Here is a 22703-nt window from a genome sequence, read left to right as displayed (position 1 = left end):
GTAGAACACACTAGAGAGAGGACTAGTATTATAGTAGTAGTAGAACACACTAGAGAGAGGAGTAGTATTATAGTAGTAGTAGAACACACTAGAGAGAGGAGTAGTATTATAGTAGTAGTAGAACACACTAGAGAGGACTAGTATTATAGTAGTAGTAGAACACACTAGAGAAAGAGGAGTAGTATTATAGTAGTAGTAGAACACACTAGAGAGGAGTAGTATTATAGTAGTAGTAGAACACACTAGAGAGAGGACTAGTATTATAGTAGTAGTAGAACACACTAGAGAAAGAGGAGTAGTATTATAGTAGTAGTAGAACACACTAGAGAGAGGAGTAGTATTATAGTAGTAGTAGAACACACTAGAGAGGAGTAGTAGTATTATAGTAGTAGTAGAACACACTAGAGAGAGGAGTAGTATTATAGTAGTAGTAGAACACACTAGAGAGAGGAGTAGTATCATAGTAGTAGTAGAACACACTAGAGAGAGGAGTAGAATTATAGTAGTAGTAGAACACACTAGAGAGAGGACTAGTATTATAGTAGTAGTAGAACACACTAGAGAGGAGTAGTATTATAGTAGTAGTAGAACACACTAGAGAAAGAGGAGTAGTATTATAGTAGTAGTAGTAGAACACACTAGAGAGGAGTAGTATTATAGTAGTAGTAGAACACACTAGAGAGGACTAGTATTATAGTAGTAGTAGAACACACTAGAGAAAGAGGAGTAGTATTATAGTAGTAGTAGTAGAACACACTAGAGAGGAGTAGTATTATAGTAGTAGTAGAACACACTAGAGAGAGGAGTAGTATTATAGTAGTAGTAGAACACACTAGAGAGAGGAGTAGTATTATAGTAGTAGTAGAACACACTAGAGAGCGGAGTGGTATTATAGTAGTAGTAGAACACACTAGAGAGAGGAGTAGTATTATAGTAGTAGTAGAACACACTAGAGAGAGGAGTAGTATTATAGTAGTAGTAGAACACACTAGAGAGAGGAGTAGTATTATAGTAGTAGTAGAACACACTAGAGAGGAGTAGTATTATAGTAGTAGTAGAACACACTAGAGAGGAGTGGTATTATAGTAGTAGTAGAACACACTAGAGAGGAGTAGTATTATAGTAGTAGTAGAACACACTAGAGAGAGGAGTAGTATTATAGTAGTAGTAGAGCACACTAGAGAGAGGAGTAGTATTATAGTAGTAGTAGAACACACTAGAGAGAGGAGTAGTATTATAGTAGTAGTAGAACACACTAGAGAGAGGAGTAGTATTATAGTAGTAGTAGAACACACTAGAGAGAGGAGTAGTATTATAGTAGTAGTAGAACACACTAGAGAGAAGAGTAGTATTATAGTAGTAGTAGAACACACTAGAGAGAGGACTAGTATTATAGTAGTAGTAGAACACACTAGAGCGAGGAGTAGTATTATAGTAGTAGTAGAACACACTAGAGAGAGGAGTAGTATTATAGTAGTAGTAGAACACACTAGAGAGGAGTAGTATTATAGTAGTAGTAGAACACACTAGAGAGAGGACTAGTATTATAGTAGTAGTAGAACACACTAGAGAGAGGAGTAGTATTATAGTAGTAGTAGAACACACTAGAGAGAGGAGTAGTATTATAGTAGTAGTAGAACACACTAGAGAGGACTAGTATTATAGTAGTAGTAGAACACACTAGAGAAAGAGGAGTAGTATTATAGTAGTAGTAGAACACACTAGAGAGGAGTAGTATTATAGTAGTAGTAGAACACACTAGAGAGAGGACTAGTATTATAGTAGTAGTAGAACACACTAGAGAAAGAGGAGTAGTATTATAGTAGTAGTAGAACACACTAGAGAGAGGAGTAGTATTATAGTAGTAGTAGAACACACTAGAGAGGAGTAGTAGTATTATAGTAGTAGTAGAACACACTAGAGAGAGGAGTAGTATTATAGTAGTAGTAGAACACACTAGAGAGAGGAGTAGTATCATAGTAGTAGTAGAACACACTAGAGAGAGGAGTAGAATTATAGTAGTAGTAGAACACACTAGAGAGAGGACTAGTATTATAGTAGTAGTAGAACACACTAGAGAGGAGTAGTATTATAGTAGTAGTAGAACACACTAGAGAAAGAGGAGTAGTATTATAGTAGTAGTAGTAGAACACACTAGAGAGGAGTAGTATTATAGTAGTAGTAGAACACACTAGAGAGGACTAGTATTATAGTAGTAGTAGAACACACTAGAGAAAGAGGAGTAGTATTATAGTAGTAGTAGTAGAACACACTAGAGAGGAGTAGTATTATAGTAGTAGTAGAACACACTAGAGAGAGGAGTAGTATTATAGTAGTAGTAGAACACACTAGAGAGAGGAGTAGTATTATAGTAGTAGTAGAACACACTAGAGAGCGGAGTGGTATTATAGTAGTAGTAGAACACACTAGAGAGAGGAGTAGTATTATAGTAGTAGTAGAACACACTAGAGAGAGGAGTAGTATTATAGTAGTAGTAGAACACACTAGAGAGAGGAGTAGTATTATAGTAGTAGTAGAACACACTAGAGAGGAGTAGTATTATAGTAGTAGTAGAACACACTAGAGAGGAGTGGTATTATAGTAGTAGTAGAACACACTAGAGAGGAGTAGTATTATAGTAGTAGTAGAACACACTAGAGAGAGGAGTAGTATTATAGTAGTAGTAGAACACACTAGAGAGGAGTAGTATCATAGTAGTAGTAGAACACACTAGAGAGAGGAGTAGTATTATAGTAGTAGTAGAACACACTAGAGAGAGGAGTAGTATTATAGTAGTAGTAGAACACACTAGAGAGAGGAGTAGTATTATAGTAGTAGTAGAACACACTAGAGAGAGGAGTAGTATTATAGTAGTAGTAGAACACACTAGAGAGAGGAGTAGTATTATAGTAGTAGTAGAACCCAGTGGAACAAACAGCCTGCTGGGAACTGAAGTCTTTCATTTCACAGAGGATGGAAAGATATCAAAACATTATAGTATTTAAATAATGTGTGTGTGTGTGTGTGTTGTGTGTGTTGTGTGTGTGTGTGTGTGTGTGTGTGTGTGTGTGTGTGTGTGTGTGTGTGTGTGTGTGTGTGTGTGTGTGTGTGTGTGTGTGTGTGTATGTCTGTATCTCTTACCGGGTTGTTTCCTGGTGTGTCCAGCAGTACTTCCGGGGCGATCCACCCCTCTGTCCCCGGTATCCCCGAGCGGAGAGAGAAACTAGTCCTTCCTTCAGGGATCTTTTTACACAGGCCGAAGTCTGATATCAGCGCTCTCACCCGCCCCAGGGGGCCTGGCTGAGACAACAGGATGTTACGAGGCTTCAGATCCCTGTGGACTGGAGACCGGAGAGAGAGACCGGAGAGAGATGGAGAGAGAGATGCAGAGAGAGACCGGAGAGAGATGGAGAGAGAGAGAGAGAGAGAGAGAGATGGAGAGAGAGACCGGAGAGAGAGAGATGGAGAGAGAGAGAAGTTAACAAATGGAGGGAGAGAGGGATGGAGAGAGAGAGAGAGAGAGAGAGAGAGAGAGACCGGAGAGAGAGAGATGGAGAGAGAGACCGGAGAGAGAGAGAAGTTAACAAATGGATGGAGAGAGAGAGAGAGAGAGAGAGAGAGAGAGAGAGAGACCGGAGAGAGAGAGATGGAGAGAGAGAGAGAGAGAGACCGGAGAGAGAGACCGGAGAGAGAGAGAGATGGAGGGAGAGAGGTGTCAACAGTGGTGTTGTCAAATCACTAAACCTAGAGTCTCGAGTCCCTTGTGTTTGAGTCTGAGTCCAAGTCCAGTCTCGAGTCCCTTGTGTTTGAGTCTGAGTCCAAGTCCAGTCTAGAGTCTAGGACGTGGTTTAGGACGTGGTTTAGGACGTGGAATTGTGGATGCCAGGTCATCTGATGCAGCACTGTTTGTTTAAAACTTTTCTGGATACTACATGATTCCTTATGTTGAATTTCATAGTTCTGATGTCTTCACTACTATTCCACAATGTAGAAAATAGTTTTAAATTAAAAATAAAAACAACCTTGTTGTTGTGGTGTTGGGTGAGTGGAGGTGACTGAGACCACACAAGGAAGGAAGGAAGGAAGGAAGGAAGGAAGGAAGGAAGGGGTGGGTGGGTGGGTGGGTGGGTGGGTGGGTGGGTGGGGTAGGTAGGTAGGTAGGTAGGTAGGTAGGTAGGTAGGTAGGTAGGTAGGTAGGTAGGTAGGTAGGTAGGTCAGACAGACGGACAGACTGTCTGACTACCAGGTTATACACTACCAGGTTATATATGTATATAGTACCTATGTTTAGTGAGTGGAGGTGGCTGAGACCACACATGGTCTGTTGTAGTACAGTGACAGGGCTGAGACCAGCGTGGCACGACGGATCTTCCACATACTGGGGACAGTAGAGAACACACAGGTTATACACATTACATATATACACTACCAGGTTATATATACACACTACTAGGTTATATATACACTACCAGGTTATATATACACACTACCAGGTTATATATACATACTACCAGGTTATATATACACACTACCAGGTTATATATATACACACTACCAGGTTATACATACACACTACCAGGTTATATATATACACTACCAGGTTATATATACACACTACCAGGTTATATACACACTACCAGGTTATATACACACTACCAGGTTATATATATACACTACCAGGTTATATATACACACTACCAGGTTATATACACACTACCAGGTTATATATACACTACCAGGTTATATATACACTACCAGGATATAAATATAAACTACCAGGTTATATATATACACTACCAGGTTATATATATACACTACCAGGTTATATATACACACTACCAGGTTATATATATACTACCAGGTTATATATATACACTACCAGGTTATATATATACACTACCAGGTTATATATATACACTACCAGGTTATATATACACACTACCAGGTTATATATATACTACCAGGTTATATATATACACTACCAGGTTATATATATACACTACCAGGTTATATATACACACTACCAGGTTATATATATACTACCAGGTTATATATATACACTACCAGGTTATATACACACTACCAGGTTATATATATACACTACCAGGTTATATACATACTACCAGGTTATATATATACACTACCAGGTTATATATACACTACCAGGTTATATATATACACTACCAGGTTATATATACACTACCAGGATATATATATACACTACCAGGTTATATATATATACACTACCAGGTTATATATATACACTACCAGGTTATATATACACACTACCAGGTTATATATATACTACCAGGTTATATATATATACACTACCAGGTTATATACACACTACCAGGTTATATATATGCACTACCAGGTTATATATACACTACCAGGTTATATATATATATATATACACTACCAGGTTATATATATTGGGGCGGCAGGGTAGCCTAGTGGTTAGAGCGTCGGACTAGTAACCGGAAGGTTGTGAGTTCAAACCCCCGAGCTGACAAGGTACAAATCTGTCGTTCTGCCCCTGAACAGGCAGTTAACCCACTGTTCCCAGGCCGTCATTGAAAATAAGAATTTGTTCTTAACTGACTTGCCTGGTTAAATAAAGGTAAAATAAAAAAAATAAAAAAAAAATATACACTACCAGGTTATATACATACTACCAGGTTATATATATATATATATATATACACTACCAGGTTATATATATACACTACCAGGTTATATACATACTACCAGGTTATATATATATATATACACTACCAGGTTATATATACACTACCAGGTTATATACACACACTACCAGGTTATATATACACACTACCAGGTTATATATATACACTACCAGGTTATATATATACACTACCAGGGTATATACACACTACCAGGTTATATATATAAACTACCAGGTTATATATACACTACCAGGATATAAATATACACTACCAGGTTATATATATACATATATACTACCAGGTTATATATATATATATATATACACTACCAGGTTATATATACACTACCAGGTTATATACACACACTACCAGGTTATATATATACACTACCAGGTTATATATACACTACCAGGATATAAATATACACTACCAGGTTATATATATACACTACCAGGTTATACATATTACATATATACACTATCAGGTTATATATACACACTACCAGGTTATATATATACACTACCAGGTTATATATATAAACTACCAGGTTATACATATTACATATATACACTATCAGGTTATACATACACACTACCAGGTTATATATATACACTACCAGGTTATATATATACACTACCAGGTTATATATATACACTACCAGGTTATATATACACTACCAGGTTATATATACACACTACCAGGTTATATATATACACACTACCAGGTTATATATATACACTACCAGGTTATACATATTACATATATACACTATCAGGTTATATATACACACTACCAGGTTATATATATACACTACCAGGTTATATACACACACTACCAGGTTATATACACACTACCAGGTTATATATATAAACTACCAGGTTATATATACACTATCAGGTTATATATACACTACCAGGTTATACAAATTACATATATACACTACCAGGTTATATATATACACTACCAGGTTATATACACACTACCAGGTTATATATATACACTACCAGGTTATATACATACTACCAGGTTATATATATACACTACCAGGTTATATATACACTACCAGGTTATATATACACTACCAGGTTATATACATACTACCAGGTTATATATATATATATACACTACCAGGTTATATATATACACTACCAGGTTATATACATACTACCAGGTTATATATATATATATATATACACTACCAGGTTATATATGCACTACCAGGTTATATACACACACTACCAGGTTATATATACACACTACCAGGTTATATATATACACTACCAGGTTATATATACACTACCAGGATATAAATATACACTACCAGGTTATATATATACACTACCAGGTTATACATATTACATATATACACTATCAGGTTATATATACACACTACCAGGTTATATATATACACTACCAGGTTATATATATAAACTACCAGGTTATATATACACTATCAGGTTATATATACACACTACCAGGTTATATATATATACACTACCAGGTTATATATACACACTACCAGGTTATATATATACACACTACCAGGTTATTTTTATACACACTACCAGTTTATATATATACACTACCAGGTTATACATATTACATATATACACTATCAGGTTATATATACACACTACCAGGTTATATACACACACTACCAGGTTATATATACACTACCAGGTTATACAAATTACATATATACACTACCAGGTTATATATATACACTATCAGGTTATATATACACACTACCAGGTTATATACACACACTACCAGGTTATATACACACTACCAGGTTATATATATATAAACTACCAGGTTATATATACACCATCAGGTTATATGTACACACTACCAGGTTATATATATACACTACCAGGTTATATGTACACACTACCAGGTTATATATATACACTACCAGGTTATACATACACTATCAGGTTATATATACACACTACCAGGTTATATATATATAAACTACCAGGTTATATATACACCATCAGGTTATATGTACACACTACCAGGTTATATATATACACCATCAGGTTATATGTACACACTACCAGGTTATATATATACACTACCAGGTTATACATACACTATCAGGTTATATATACACACTACCAGGTTATATATATACACTACCAGGTTATATATATACACTACCAGGTTATATATATACACTACCAGGTTATATATATATACACTACCAGGTTATATATATACACTACCAGGTTATATATATATACATTATCAGGTAATATATATACATTATGAGGTTATATATACATACTACCAGGTTATATACTATATATATATATATATATATATATATATAAAAAATATATATAATTATATAATAAATAATAATTATAACTATATAATTTTGCACGCCCAATTTTCCAGTTTTTGATTTGTTAAAAAAGTTTGAAATATCCAATAAATGTCGTTCCACTTCATGATTGTGTTCCACTTGTTGTTGATTCTTCACAAAAAAATACAGTTTTATATCTTTATGTTTGAAGCCTGAAATGTGGCAAAAGTTCGCAAAGTTCAAGGGGGCCGAATACTTTCGCAAGGCACTGTATATACACTACCAGGTTATATATATACACTACCAGGTTATATATATACACTACCAGGTTATATATACACTACCAGGTTATATATATATACACACTACCAGGTTATATACATACACACTACCAGGTTATATATATACACTACCAGGTTATATATACACACTACCAGGTTATATATATACACTACCAGGTTATATATATACACTACCAGGTTATATATATATATATATATATATATATATATATATATATATATATATATACACACTACCAGGTTATATTTATATATATATATACACACTACCAGGTTATATATATACACACACTACCAGGTTATATACATACACACTACCAGGTTACATATATACACTACCAGGTTATATATATACACACACTACCAGGTTATATATATACACACACTACCAGGTTATATATATACACTACCAGGTTATATATATATACTATAGGTAGGTGAACAGTTTGTCTCTCTCGGTGCAGTAGTATCTACCTACCTGTTGTAGCGTAGCAGCACACAGTTCTATAGCGATGTAGGTGAACAGTTTGTCTCTCTCGGTGCAGTAGTATCTACCTACCTGTTGTAGCGTAGCAGCACACAGTTCTATAGCGATGTAGGTGAACAGTTTGTCTCTCTCGGTGCAGTAGTATCTACCTACCTGTTGTAGGTGAACAGTTTGTCTCGCTCGGTGCAGTAGTATCTACCTACCTGTTGTAGCGTAGCAGCACACAGTTCTATAGCGATGTAGGTGAACAGTTTGTCTCGCTCGGTGCAGTAGTATCTGATGACGTTTGGATGTTCGTCCGATTCCCGGAGCAGCTGGACCTCTCGCTCTGCAACGTCAAAACACTCTGGAAGGATCCGCTTCACCGCCACGCGACGGCCGTCAAAACGGCCCCTGGAACATTTCATATATCAGGAACTTAGCATGAATATATAATGACTATATCAGGAACTTATCAGGAATATATACTGGCTATGTCATGAATATATAATGACTATATCATGAATATATAATGACTATATCATGACTATGTCATGAATATATAATGACTACGGCATGAATATATATATAATGACTATCTCATGAATATAGCATGAATATATAATGACTATGTCATGAATATATAATGGCTATATCATGACTATATCATGAATATATAATGACTATGTCATGAATATACAATGACTATGTCATGAATATACAATGACTATGTCACGAATATATAATGACTATGTCACGAATATACAATGACTATGTTGTGAATATATATTTGACAATGTCATGAATATATAATGACTACATCAGGAATATATAATGACTATATCAGGAACTTATCAGGAATATATAATGACTATGTCATGAATATACAATGACTATGTCACGAATATATAATGACTATGTCACGAATATATAATGACTATGTCACGAATATATAATGACTGTCACGAATATATAATGACTATGTCACGAATATATAATGGCTATGTCATGAATATATAATGGCTATGTCATGAATATATCATGAATATATCATGACTTTGTCATGAATATATAAATAATTTATACATAATAACTATATTATGACTATATAATGACTATATCATAACTATATCATTAATAAATAACGAAAGAATTATTACTATATCATGAATATATAATGACTATGCCATGAATATATATATATATATAATGAGTATGTCATGAATACACACAATATTGTTATGAATAAAACGACACAATACGAGAGAATTCAAATTGTCTGGTGTGGGGGGGTGCAAGGAGACCCCAGCTCCACTAAAACCAATACGATGCAGAGAGTTCAAGGAGAACCCCAGCTCCACTAAAACCAATACGATGCAGAGTTCAAGGAGAACCCCAGCTCCACTAAAACCAATACGATGCAGAGAGTTCAAGGAGCACCCCAGCTCCACTAAAACCAATACGATGCAGAGTTCAAGGAGAACCCCAGCTCCACTAAAACCAATACGATGCAGAGAGTTCAAGGAGACCCCAGCTCCACTAAAACCAATACAATGCAGAGAGTTCAAGGAGAACCCCAGCTCCACTAAAACCAATACGATGCAGAGAGTTCAAGGAGACCCCAGCTCCACTAAAACCAATACGATGCAGAGAGTTCAAGGAGAACCCCAGCTCCACTAAAACCAATGACCAACTACTACATTTTCCAGGGATTGTTAAATAAACGTTATAACTGTTTTGGCTTTAATATCATCAGAGCATAGTCAGAAATACATATTTCCAATTATTCCACATTTAAGTCTGGGTTATAAAGCAAGAAACTGCTTTTCATGATCAGTAAACATCATCTAAACATCTAACCCTAACCCTACATCAGTAAACATCATCTAAACATCTAACCCTAACCCTACATCAGTAAACATCATCTACACATCTAACCCTAACCCTACATCAGTAAACATCATCTAACCCTACATCAGTAAACATCATCTAACCCTACATCAGTAAACATCATCTAACCCTACATCAGTAAACATCAGTAAACATCAACGGATGGAAGACTGACCGGAAGACGAAGGTTCCTTCTGTTCCATGTCCCAGAATCTCTGATGGACAGAAGGAGATCTTCCCTACCTCCACCTCCTCTATCCCTCCATCTGAGAGAGAGAGAGGGGGAGAGAGAGAGAGAGAGAGGAGGAAGGAGAGGAGGAAGAGAGAGAGAGAGAGAGAGAGAGAGAGGGGGGGAGAGAGAGAGAGGGGGAGAGAGAGAGAGGAGGGAGAGGGAGAGAGAGAGGGGGAGAGAGAGAGAGGGGGAGAGAGAGAGGGGGGGAGAGAGGAGGAAGGAGAGGAGGAAGAGAGAGAGAGAGAGAGAGAGAGAGAGAGAGAGAGAGAATGAAGAAGAGGAGGAAGAGAGAGAGGAGGGAGAGTGGAGGGAGAGAGAAAGAGAGAGAGAGAGGAGGAAGGAGAAGAGGAAGAGAGAGAGAGGAGGGAGAGTGGAGGGAGAGAGAGAGAGGGAGGGGGGGAGAGAGGGAGGGGGGAGAGAGAGGGGGAGAAAGAGGAGGGAGAGGGGGAGAGAGGGGGAGGGAGGGGGAGGGAGAGGGGGAGAATGGACCTTAGAAAGATTCTAACCTTGTAATTAAAGTATCTGCCACTTAGTGTGCGTGTGTGTGTGTCTCACCGTGTGTGTGTCGTGTTACAGCAGATCCGTTCCTGGCTACAGCGTCACTACTGTTACCGGGCGAGCCAGAGAGAGGAGGGTCCACAGAGGACGGCTGTGAGTCTGCAGACTGGGGCTGGGCTCCAGAAGGAAGGGGGGTTCCTGGGGAAAGGGGTGTGTCTGGTGGAGAAGGGGGTGTGTCTGCAGAAGAGGGCGTGTCTAGCAGGTGTTGGAGGCGGGATTCCAGAGCTTCGTCCAACTGCTGTCTCTGGTCCTTCTGCTGCTGGGTCACACAGTTATATATACATACATACATACATACATACATACATACATACATACATACATACATACACACATACACACACACACACACACACACACACACACACACACACACACACACACACACACACACACACACACACAACACACACAACACACACACACACACACACACACACAGACTTTATATATAGTACAGACAGACACACACCTTTAAATGCACAAACATTATATACACACACAACACACACACACACACCACACAACACACACACTTACAGTGCATTTGAAATGTATTCAGACCCCTTGACAACCTTAATCTAAAATTGATTAAAATAAATGTTCTCATCAAATCTCCACAGAGAACCCTAACCCCATAATGACAAAGTGAAAACTATTTTTTTTTTTTTTTTTTTGCAAATGTATTAAAAATAAAAAACAGAAATACCTTATTCAATATTCAGACCTTTTACTATGAGACTCAAAATTGAGCTCTTGTTTCTACAACTTGATTGTAGTCCACCTGTGGTAAATTAAATTGATTGGACATGATTTGGAAAGGCACACACCTGTCTATATAAGGTCCCATAGTTGACAGTGTATGTCAGAGCAAAAACCAAGCCATGAGGTCAAAGGAATTGTCCATAGAGCTCCGAGACAGGATTGTGTCAAGACACAGATCTGGGAAGAGTAGCAAGACTCTTCCTAGAGCTGGCCACCTGGCCAAACTGAGCAATCAGGGGGAAAAGGGCCTTGGTCAGGGAGGTGACCAAGAACCCAATGGTCACTCTGACAGAACTCCAGAGTTCCTCTGTGGAGATGGGAGAACCTTCCAAAAGGACAACCATCTCTGCAGCACTCCACCAATCAGGGCGTTTATGGTAGAGTGGCCAGACAGAAGCCACTCCTCAGTAAAAAGTCACGACAACCCGCTTGGAGTTTGCCAAAAGGCACCTAAAGGACTCTCAGACCATGGGAAACAAGATTCTCTGGTCTGATGAAACCGAGATTGAACTCAATTGTCACATCTGGAGGAAACCTGGCACCATCCCTACGGTGAAGCATGGTGGCTCCATCCCTACGGTGAAGCATGGTGGTGGCTCCATCCCTACGGTGAAGCATGGTGGTGGCTCCATCCCTACGGTGAAGCATGGTGGTGGCTCCATCCCTACGGTGAAGCATGGTGGTGGCTCCATCCCTACGGTGAAGCATGGTGGCTCCACCATCCCTACGGTGAAGCATGGTGGCTCCATCCCTACGGTGATGCATGGTGGTGGCTCCATCCCTATGGTGAACATGGTGGTGGCTCCATCCCTACGGTGAAGCATGGTGGCTCCATCCCTACGGTGAAGCATGGTGGCTCCATCCCTATGGTGAAGCATGGTGGTGGCAGCATCCCTAGAGTGAAGAACGGCGGAGGCAGCATCAGGCTGTGGGGATGTTTTTCAATGGCATGGACTGGGAGACTCGTCAGGAGGGAAAGATGAATGGAGCAAAATACAGAGAGATCCTTGATGAAAACCTGCTCCAGAACATTCAGGACCCTTGACTGGGGCTAAGGTTAAACTTCCAACAGGATAACGACCCTAAGCACACAGCCAAGACAACGCAGGAGTGGCTTCAAGTCAAGTCTCTGAATGTCCTTGAGTGGCCCAGCCAGAGCCCGGACTTGAACCGTATCAATTATCTCTGGGGAGACCTGAAAATAGCTGTGCAGCGACGCTCCCCATCCAACATGACAGAGAGGATCTGCAGAGAAGAATGGGAGAAACTCCCCAAATACAGGCATGCCAAGCTTGTAGCGTCATACTCAAGAAGACTCAAGACTGTAATCGCTGCCAAAGGTTCTTCAACAAAGTACTGAGTAAAGCGTCTGAATACTGATGGAAATATGATACCCGTTTTCACTTTGTCATTATGAGGTATTGTGATGTCATTATGGGGTATTGTGATGTCATTATGGGGTATTGTGATGTCATTATGAGGTATTGTGATGTCATTATGAGGTATTGTGTAGATTGATCAGGGGACAAAAACAGTTGAATTCATTTTAGAATAAGCCTGTAACGTAAAACACTGAACATAGTGCAAACTGATTGGGCAGTAAAGTTCAATCATTTGCGTCTCTGTGCGGCAATTCTTCCAAGTGGCAATCCTGGAGGAGGTGCTTAGCTTAGAAGGAACATCGATGCCGAGCAGTTGCCCTCTGTAGGGTAGTGCTATACCAGGCAGTTGCCATACCAAGCGATGAAGCTTGATGGGTGTGTCCTGTAGTTGATGGGTGTGTCCTGAAGTTGATAGGTGTGTCCTGAAGTTGATAGGTGTGTCCTGAAGTTGATGGGTGTGTCCCCGAAGTTGATGGGTGTGTCCCCAAAGTTGATGGGTGTGTCCCCGAAGTTGATGGGTGTGTCCCCGAAGTTGATGGGTGTGTCCCCAAAGTTGATGGGTGTGTCCCCAAAGTTGATGGGTGTGTCCCCGAAGTTGATGGGTGTGTCCCCAAAGTTGATGGGTGTGTCCCTGAAGTTGATGGGTGTGTCCCCGAAGTCACCCTCAAAGTTTTGTCAGAAACACAAAGGAGGGCCCTCCAAGTTGCGGTCGGAGGCCGAACAGTTGCCGCTACAGGGCGGTAGTCATTTAAGCAAGGTTACCTTGGCGTTCTTGAGCACAGGGACTATGGTGTTCTGCATGAAACATGTAGCTATTACAGACTGGGTCAGAGAAAGGTTGAAAATGTCAGTGAAGACACTTGCCAGTTGGTCAGCGCATGCTCTGAGTACACATCCATCTGGCCCTGCGTCCTTGTGAATGTTGTTGTTAAAGGTCTTACTCACATCGGCTATGGAGAGCATGACCACAGTTTTTTTTCTCGTTATTTTACTAGGTAAGTTGACTGAGAACACGTTCTCATTTACAGCAACGCCCTGGGGAATAGTTACACGGGAGAGGAGGGGGGATGAAAGAGCCAATTGTAAACTAGGGATTATTAGGTGACCGTGATGGTTTGAGGGCCAGATTGGGAATTTAGCCAGGACACCGGGGTTAACACCCCGAATCTTACGATAAGTGCCATGGGATCTTTAATGACCTCAGAGTCAGGACACCCGTTTAACGTCCCATCCGAAAGACGGCACCCTACACAGGGTAGTGTCCCCAATCACTTCCCTGGGGAATTGGGATATTTAGACCAGAGGAAAGAGTATCTCCTACTGGCCCTCCAACACCACTTCCAGCAGCATCTGGTCTCCCATCCAGGGACTGACCAGGACCAACCCTGCTTAGCTTCAGAAGCAAGCCAGCAGTGATATGCAGGGTGGTATGCTGGCATGATCACACAGTTGTCCTGAACAGCTGGTGCCCTCATGCATGGATCAGTATTGCTTGCCTCAAAGCAAGCAAAGAAGGCATTTAGCTCGTCTGATTAGGCTCCTGTCAATGGGTGGCTTGCGGCTGGGTTTCCCTTTGTAATCCGTAATAGTTTGCAAGCCCCACCACATCCGACGTGCGTCAGAGCCGGTGTAGTAGGATTCAATCTTAGTCCTGTATTGACAGTCCTGTTTGATGGTTCGTCTGAGGGCATAGCGAGATCTATTATAAGCGTCCGGATTTGTGTCCCGCTCCTTGAAAGCAGCAACTCTATTCTTTAGCTCAATGCAGATGTTGCCTGTTATCCATGGCTTCTGGTTGGGGTATGTACGTACGGTCACTGTGGGGACGACGTCATCGATGCACTTATTGATGAAGCCAGTGACTGATAAGGTGTCCTTAACACCATGTGACATGCTGGTAGAAATTAGGTAAAACGGATGTAAGTTTACCCCGGCCACTAGGAGCGCCACTTCTGGGTGAGCATTCTCTTGTTTGCTTGGGGCCTTATAAAGCTTGTTGAGTGACCACCATCTAAATGAATTACCATCTAAATGAATTACCACCATCTAAATGAATGACCATCTAAATGAATGACCACCATCTAAATGAATTACCATCTAAATGAATTACCACCATCTAAATGAATTACCATCTAAATGAATGACCACCATCTAAATGAATTACCATCTAAATGAATGACCACCATCTATATGAATTCCCACCATCTAGATGAATTACCATCTAAATGAATTACCACCATCTAAATGAATTACCACGATCTAAATGAATTGCCATCATCTATATGAATTACCATCTAGATGAACTACCATCTAAATGAATGACCACCATCTAAATGAATTACCATCTAAATTAATTACCATCTAAATGAATGACCACCATCTAAATGAATTACCATCTAAATGAATTACCATGAAGACGAATTACCACCATCTAAATGAATAACCATCATCTAAACGAATTACCACCATCTAAATGAATTACCACCATCTAAATGAATTACCACCATCTAAATGAATTACCACCATCTATATGAATTACCATCTAAATTAATTACCACCATCTAAATGAATTACCACCATCTAAATGAATTACCACGATCTAAATGAATTACCATCATCTATATGAATTACCATCTAGATGAACTACCATCTAAATGAATGACCATCATCTAAATGAATTACCATCATCTAAATGAATTACCATCTAAATTAATTACCATCTAAATGAATGACCACCATCTAAATGAATTACCATCTAAATGAATTACCATGAAGACGAATTACCACCATCTAAATTAATAACCATCATCTAAACGAATTACCACCATCTAAATGAATTACCACCATCTAAATGAATTACCACCATCTATATGAATTACCATCTAAATTAATTACCACCATCTAAATGAATTACCACCATCTAGATGAATTACCATCTAGATGAATTATCACCATCTATATGAATTACCACCATCTAAATGAATTACCACCATCTAAATGAATTACCACCATCTAAATGAATTACCACCATCTAAATGAATTACCACCATCTAAATGAATGACCACCATCTAAATGAATTATCACCATCTAAATGAATTACCACCATCTAAATGAATTACCACCATCTAGATGAATTAACACCATCTAGATGAATTACCATCTAGATGAATTATCACCATCTATATGAATTACCACCATCTAAATTAATTACCACCATCTATATGAATTACCATCTAGATGAATTACCACCCTCTAGATTAACCTAAATGGGATTCCTGTCATTCTGAGCACCAGGGGATGGGTTAGCCACCCAATGCATATGGGTCTGGTAAATGTCTCAAACGTCCAGTAAATTACAATCTTGCCGGACACATTGTCCTACGGGAGAACCCTGACTCCCACCCCACCCTGTCCTGTTGAACTAACCTGTGGATAAGTCAGAGCGAAGGCAAGCCATCCTCCCAGCAGTAGAGACAGGATCACCACGGTAACAGGGTCCTGGTATATATAGTCGGGCAGGATAGAGGACAACCCTGATCTTGATCCAGTTTGCGTCCTTCTGCTGCCGCTGGGACCCGAACCACGACCCCCTCCACCACCATGACCTACTGACTGGAACTAAAGAGGGGGGAGGGGGGTTCGTGTTAGAGGTCAAGGAATAGGGGTTGTAACTCACAGGATGGTCTGTATGTGAGTGGGGTTTAGAGGTCAGAGGTCAGGGGTAAGGGGGTTGTAACTCACAGGATGGTCTGTATAGCGGTTGTTCTGAGACCGGGTCGGGATAACGGCATCACCGGAACGCTGCAGGTTTACCGGGAAGTCTCTCAACATGGTGGTGTGGGCTACCGGGGGTAACTCATGGTGTCCTGATGAGAGAGTGAGAGTGAGAGAGAGAGAGAGACAGAGAGCGAGAGAGAGTGTGTGAGAGAGTGAGAGTGAGAGAGTGTGAGAGTGTGAGAGAGAGAAAGAGAGAGAGTGAGAGAGAGAGAGAGAGAGAGTGTGAGAGAGAGAGAGAGAGAGAGAGAATGACAGAGCGAGAGAGACAGAGACAGAGACAGAGAGAGAGGTGGTGGGTAGTTACCTACTGGTTGTGCAGTGTGTTGGTGGAGCCTGGCGGGTAGTTACCTACTGGTTGTGCAGTGTGTTGGTGGAGCCTGGCGGGTAGTTACCTACTGGTTGTGCAGTGTGTTGGTGGAGCCTGGTGGGTAGTTATCTACTGGTTGTTCAGTGTGTTGGTGGAGCCTGGTGGGTAGTTACCTATAGAGCCTGGTGGGTAGTTACCTATAGAGCCTGACGGGTAGTTATCTACTGGTTGTTCAGTGTGTTGGTGGAGCCTGGTGGGTAGTTACCTATAGAGCCTGGTGGGTAGTTACCTATAGAGCCTGGTGGGTAGTTATCTACTGGTTGTGCAGTGTGTTGGTGGAGCCTGGTGGGTAGTTACCTATAGAGCCTGGTGGGTAGTTATCTACTGGTTGTGCAGTGTGTTGGTGGAGCCTGGTGGGTAGTTACCTATAGAGCCTGGTGGGTAGTTACCTATAGAGCCTGACGGGTAGTTACCTATAGAGCCTGGTGGGTAGTTACCTATAGAGCCTGGTGGGTAGTTATCTACTGGTTGTTCAGTGTGTTGGTGGAGCCTGGTGGGTAGTTATCTACTGGTTGTTCAGTGTGTTGGTGGAGCCTGGTGGGTAGTTACCTATAGAGCCTGGTGGGTAGTTACCTACTGGTTGTTCAGTGTGTTGGTGGAGCCTGGTGGGTAGTTACCTATAGAGCCTGGTGGGTAGTTACCAATAGAGCCTGGTGGGTAGTTACCTACTGGTTGTTCAGTGTGTTGGTGGAGCCTGGTGGGTAGTTACCTATAGAGCCTGGTGGGTAGTTACCTATAGAGCCTGGTGGGTAGTTACCTACTGGTTGTTCAGTGTGTTGGTGGAGCCTGGTGGGTAGTTACCTATAGAGCCTGGTGGGTAGTTACCTATAGAGCCTGGCAGGTAGTTATCTACTGGTTGTTCAGTGTGTTGGTGGAGCCTGGCGGGTAGTTACCTATAGAGCCTGGCAGGTAGTTATCTACTGGTTGTTCAGTGTGTTGGTGGAGCCTGGTGGGTAGTTACCTATAGAGCCTGGTGGGTAGTTACCTACTGGTTGTTCAGTGTGTTGGTGGAGCCTGGCGGGTAGTTACCTATAGAGCCTGGTGGGTAGTTACCTACTGGTTGTTCAGTGTGTTGGTGGAGCCTGGTGGGTAGTTACCTATAGAGCCTGGTGGGTAGTTACCTACTGGTTGTTCAGTGTGTTGGTGGAGCCTGGCGGGTAGTTACCTACGGGTTGTTCAGTGTGTTGGTGGAGCCTGGCGGGTAGTTATCTACTGGTTGTGCAGTGTGTTGGTGGAGCCTGACGGGTAGTTACCTATAGAGCCTGGTGGGTAGTTACCTATAGAGCCTGGTGGGTAGTTACCTATAGAGCCTGACGGGTAGTTACCTATAGAGCCTGGCGGGTAGTTACCTACTGGTTGTTCAGTGTGTTGGTGGAGCCTGGTGGGTAGTTACCTATAGAGCCTGGTGGGTAGTTACCTATAGAGCCTGACGGGTAGTTACCTATAGAGCCTGGTGGGTAGTTACCTACTGGTTGTTCAGTGTGTTGGTGGAGCCTGGTGGGTAGTTACCTATAGAGCCTGGCAGGTTGGCGGGTAGGTGGGTAGTTACCTATAGAGCCTGACGGGTAGTTACCTATAGAGCCTGGTGGGTAGTTACCTACTGGTTGTTCAGTGTGTTGGTGGAGCCTGGTGGGTAGTTACCTATAGAGCCTGGAGCCTGGCGGGTAGTTACCTACGGGTTGTTCAGTGTGTTGGTGGAGCCTGGCGGGTAGTTATCTACTGGTTGTGCAGTGTGTTGGTGGAGCCTGACGGGTAGTTACCTATAGAGCCTGGTGGGTAGTTACCTATAGAGCCTGGTGGGTAGTTACCTATAGAGCCTGACGGGTAGTTACCTATAGAGCCTGGCGGGTAGTTACCTACTGGTTGTTCAGTGTGTTGGTGGAGCCTGGTGGGTAGTTACCTATAGAGCCTGGTGGGTAGTTACCTATAGAGCCTGACGGGTAGTTACCTATAGAGCCTGGTGGGTAGTTACCTACTGGTTGTTCAGTGTGTTGGTGGAGCCTGGTGGGTAGTTATCTACTGGTTGTTCAGTGTGTTGGTGGAGCCTGGTGGGTAGTTACCTATAGAGCCTGGTGGGTAGTTACCTATAGAGCCTGACGGGTAGTTACCTATAGAGCCTGGTGGGTAGTTACCTACTGGTTGTGCAGTGTGTTGCTGGAGCCTGGTGGGTAGTTACCTATAGAGCCTGGTGGGTAGTTACCTACTGGTTGTTCAGTGTGTTGGTGGAGCCTGGTGGGTAGTTACCTATAGAGCCTGGCGGGTAGTTACCTACTGGTTGTTCAGTGTGTTGGTGGAGCCTGGTGGGTAGTTACCTATAGAGCCTGGTGGGTAGTTACCTATAGAGCCTGACGGGTAGTTACCTATAGAGCCTGGTGGGTAGTTACCTATAGAGCCTGGTGGGTAGTTACCTATAGAGCCTGGTGGGTAGTTACCTATAGAGCCTGGTGGGTAGTTACCTATAGAGCCTGGCGGGTAGTTACCTACTGGTTGTTCAGTGTGTTGGTGGAGCCTGGTGGGTAGTTACCTATAGAGCCTGGTGGGTAGTTACCTATAGAGCCTGGTGGGTAGTTACCAATAGAGCCTGGTGGGTAGTTATCTACTGGTTGTTCAGTGTGTTGGTGGAGCCTGGTGGGTAGTTATCTACTGGTTGTGCAGTGTGTTGGTGGAGCCTGGTGGGTAGTTACCTATAGAGCCTGGTGGGTAGTTACCTATAGAGCCTGGTGGGTAGTTACCTATAGAGCCTGGTGGGTAGTTACCTATAGAGCCTGGTGGGTAGTTATCTACTGGTTGTTCAGTGTGTTGGTGGAGCCTGGTGGGTAGTTATCTACTGGTTGTTCAGTGTGTTGGTGGAGCCTGGCGGGTAGTTACCTACTGGTTGTTCAGTGTGTTGGTGGAGCCTGGTGGGTAGTTACCTATAGAGCCTGGTGGGTAGTTACCTATAGAGCCTGACGGGTAGTTACCTATAGAGCCTGGTGGGTAGTTACCTATAGAGCCTGGTGGGTAGTTACCTATAGAGCCTGGTGGGTAGTTACCTATAGAGCCTGGTGGGTAGTTACCTATAGAGCCTGGCGGGTAGTTACCTACTGGTTGTTCAGTGTGTTGGTGGAGCCTGGTGGGTAGTTACCTATAGAGCCTGGTGGGTAGTTACCTATAGAGCCTGGTGGGTAGTTACCTATAGAGCCTGGTGGGTAGTTATCTACTGGTTGTTCAGTGTGTTGGTGGAGCCTGGTGGGTAGTTATCTACTGGTTGTGCAGTGTGTTGGTGGAGCCTGGTGGGTAGTTACCTATAGAGCCTGGTGGGTAGTTACCTATAGAGCCTGGTGGGTAGTTACCTATAGAGCCTGGTGGGTAGTTACCTATAGAGCCTGGTGGGTAGTTATCTACTGGTTGTTCAGTGTGTTGGTGGAGCCTGGTGGGTAGTTATCTACTGGTTGTTCAGTGTGTTGGTGGAGCCTGGTGGGTAGTTATCTACTGGTTGTGCAGTGTGTTGGTGGAGCCTGGTGGGTAGTTACCTATAGAGCCTGGTGGGTAGTTACCTATAGAGCCTGGTGGGTAGTTACCTATAGAGCCTGGTGGGTAGTTACCTATAGAGCCTGGTGGGTAGTTATCTACTGGTTGTTCAGTGTGTTGGTGGAGCCTGGCGGGTAGTTACCTATAGAGCCTGGTGGGTAGTTACCTATAGAGCCTGGTGGGTAGTTACCTACTGGTTGTTCAGTGTGTTGGTGGAGCCTGGTGGGTAGTTACCTATAGAGCCTGGTGGGTAGTTACCTACTGGTTGTTCAGTGTGTTGGTGGAGCCTGGCAGGTAGTTACCTATGAGGAGCCACTGGTTGTTCAGTGTGTTGGTGGAGCCTGGTGGGTATCGTACGTCGGTAGACGGGATGATCTCACACTCTCCCTCCTCTCTAACCGTCACCTCCTCGGTCTCCGGTCCCTCGATACGCGCCAGTGTCAAGCCCCGCGGCTGCCGTGGTAACACATCAATCAATACATCAACGTATCAGAGAAGAATCAGCCAATAAAATTCAGAGAGAAAAGTTCTAACCAGGTGTATATTATGACATCACAGTACTGAGACTAAAAAAAAACCTGATTGGCTGCTGTGTGTTGTGTTGACATGCTGATTGGCTGCTGTGTGTTGTGTAGACATGCTGATTGGCTGCTGTGTGTTGTGTAGACATGCTGATTGGCTGCTGTGTGTTGTGTAGACATGCTGATTGGCTGATGTGTGTTGTGTAGACATGCTGATTGGCTGCTGTGTGTTGTGTAGACATGCTGATTGGCTGCTGTGTGTTGTGTAGACATGCTGATTGGCTGCTGTGTGTTGTGTAGACATGCTGATTGGCTGCTGTGTGTTGTGTTGACATGCTGATTGGCTGATGTGTGTTGTGTAGACATGCTGATTGGCTGCTGTGTGTTGTGTAGACATGCTGATTGGCTGCTGTGTGTTGTGTAGACATGCTGATTGGCTGCTGTGTGTTGTGTAGACATGCTGATTGGCTGCTGTGTGTTGTGTAGACATGCTGATTGGCTGCTGTGTGTTGTGTAGACATGCTGATTGGGCTGCTGTGCGTAGACATTGAGTGTATCAAAACATTAGGAACACCTTCCTAACAACCTCAATTCATAAGGGCCTCCTGATACCCAGCAGGGGACATGGCCTTTTGGGTGGTAGACCATTCCTGATACCCAGCGGGGGACATGGCCTTTTGGGTGGTAGACCATTCCTGATACCCAGCAGGGGACATGGCCTTTTGGGTGGTGGACCATTCCTGATACCCAGCAGGGGACATGGCCTTTTGGGTGGTGGACCATTCCTGATACCCAGCAGGGGACATGGCCTTTTGGGTGGTGGACCATTCCTGATACCCAGCAGGGGACATGGCCTTTTGGGTGGTGGACCATTCCTGATACCCAGCAGGGGGAAACTGAGTGTGTAAAAACCCAGTGAACACTCAAACTGCTG

General features: G+C 42.2%; 1 protein-coding gene across 2 annotated transcripts in view; it reads right to left on the bottom strand.

Annotated features, from left to right (window-relative positions):
* Nucleotides 1–22703, bottom strand: part of LOC139369532 (serine/threonine-protein kinase/endoribonuclease IRE1-like) — a 62610-nt gene that overhangs the window by 15540 nt on the left and 24367 nt on the right. The window contains exons 11-18 of one of the 2 annotated variants that reach the window (XM_071108775.1): nucleotides 21551–21701; nucleotides 17336–17460; nucleotides 17021–17212; nucleotides 11444–11705; nucleotides 10832–10922; nucleotides 8991–9180; nucleotides 4282–4378; nucleotides 3142–3341 (exon numbers count right to left, since the gene is read on the bottom strand). In XM_071108775.1, the coding sequence (XP_070964876.1) occupies nucleotides 3142–3341; nucleotides 4282–4378; nucleotides 8991–9180; nucleotides 10832–10922; nucleotides 11444–11705; nucleotides 17021–17212; nucleotides 17336–17460; nucleotides 21551–21701 (1308 nt within the window). The remainder of the gene's footprint in view (nucleotides 1–3141; nucleotides 3342–4281; nucleotides 4379–8990; nucleotides 9181–10831; nucleotides 10923–11443; nucleotides 11706–17020; nucleotides 17213–17335; nucleotides 17461–21550; nucleotides 21702–22703) is intronic. The other variant, XM_071108774.1, reaches the window with a different exon arrangement.

Source organism: Oncorhynchus clarkii, chromosome 17 (genome assembly GCF_045791955.1).
Source record: "Oncorhynchus clarkii lewisi isolate Uvic-CL-2024 chromosome 17, UVic_Ocla_1.0, whole genome shotgun sequence".
In the NCBI taxonomy this organism is placed as follows: Eukaryota; Metazoa; Chordata; class Actinopteri; order Salmoniformes; family Salmonidae; genus Oncorhynchus; species Oncorhynchus clarkii.
This window is presented reverse-complemented; position numbering and strand designations above follow the sequence as displayed.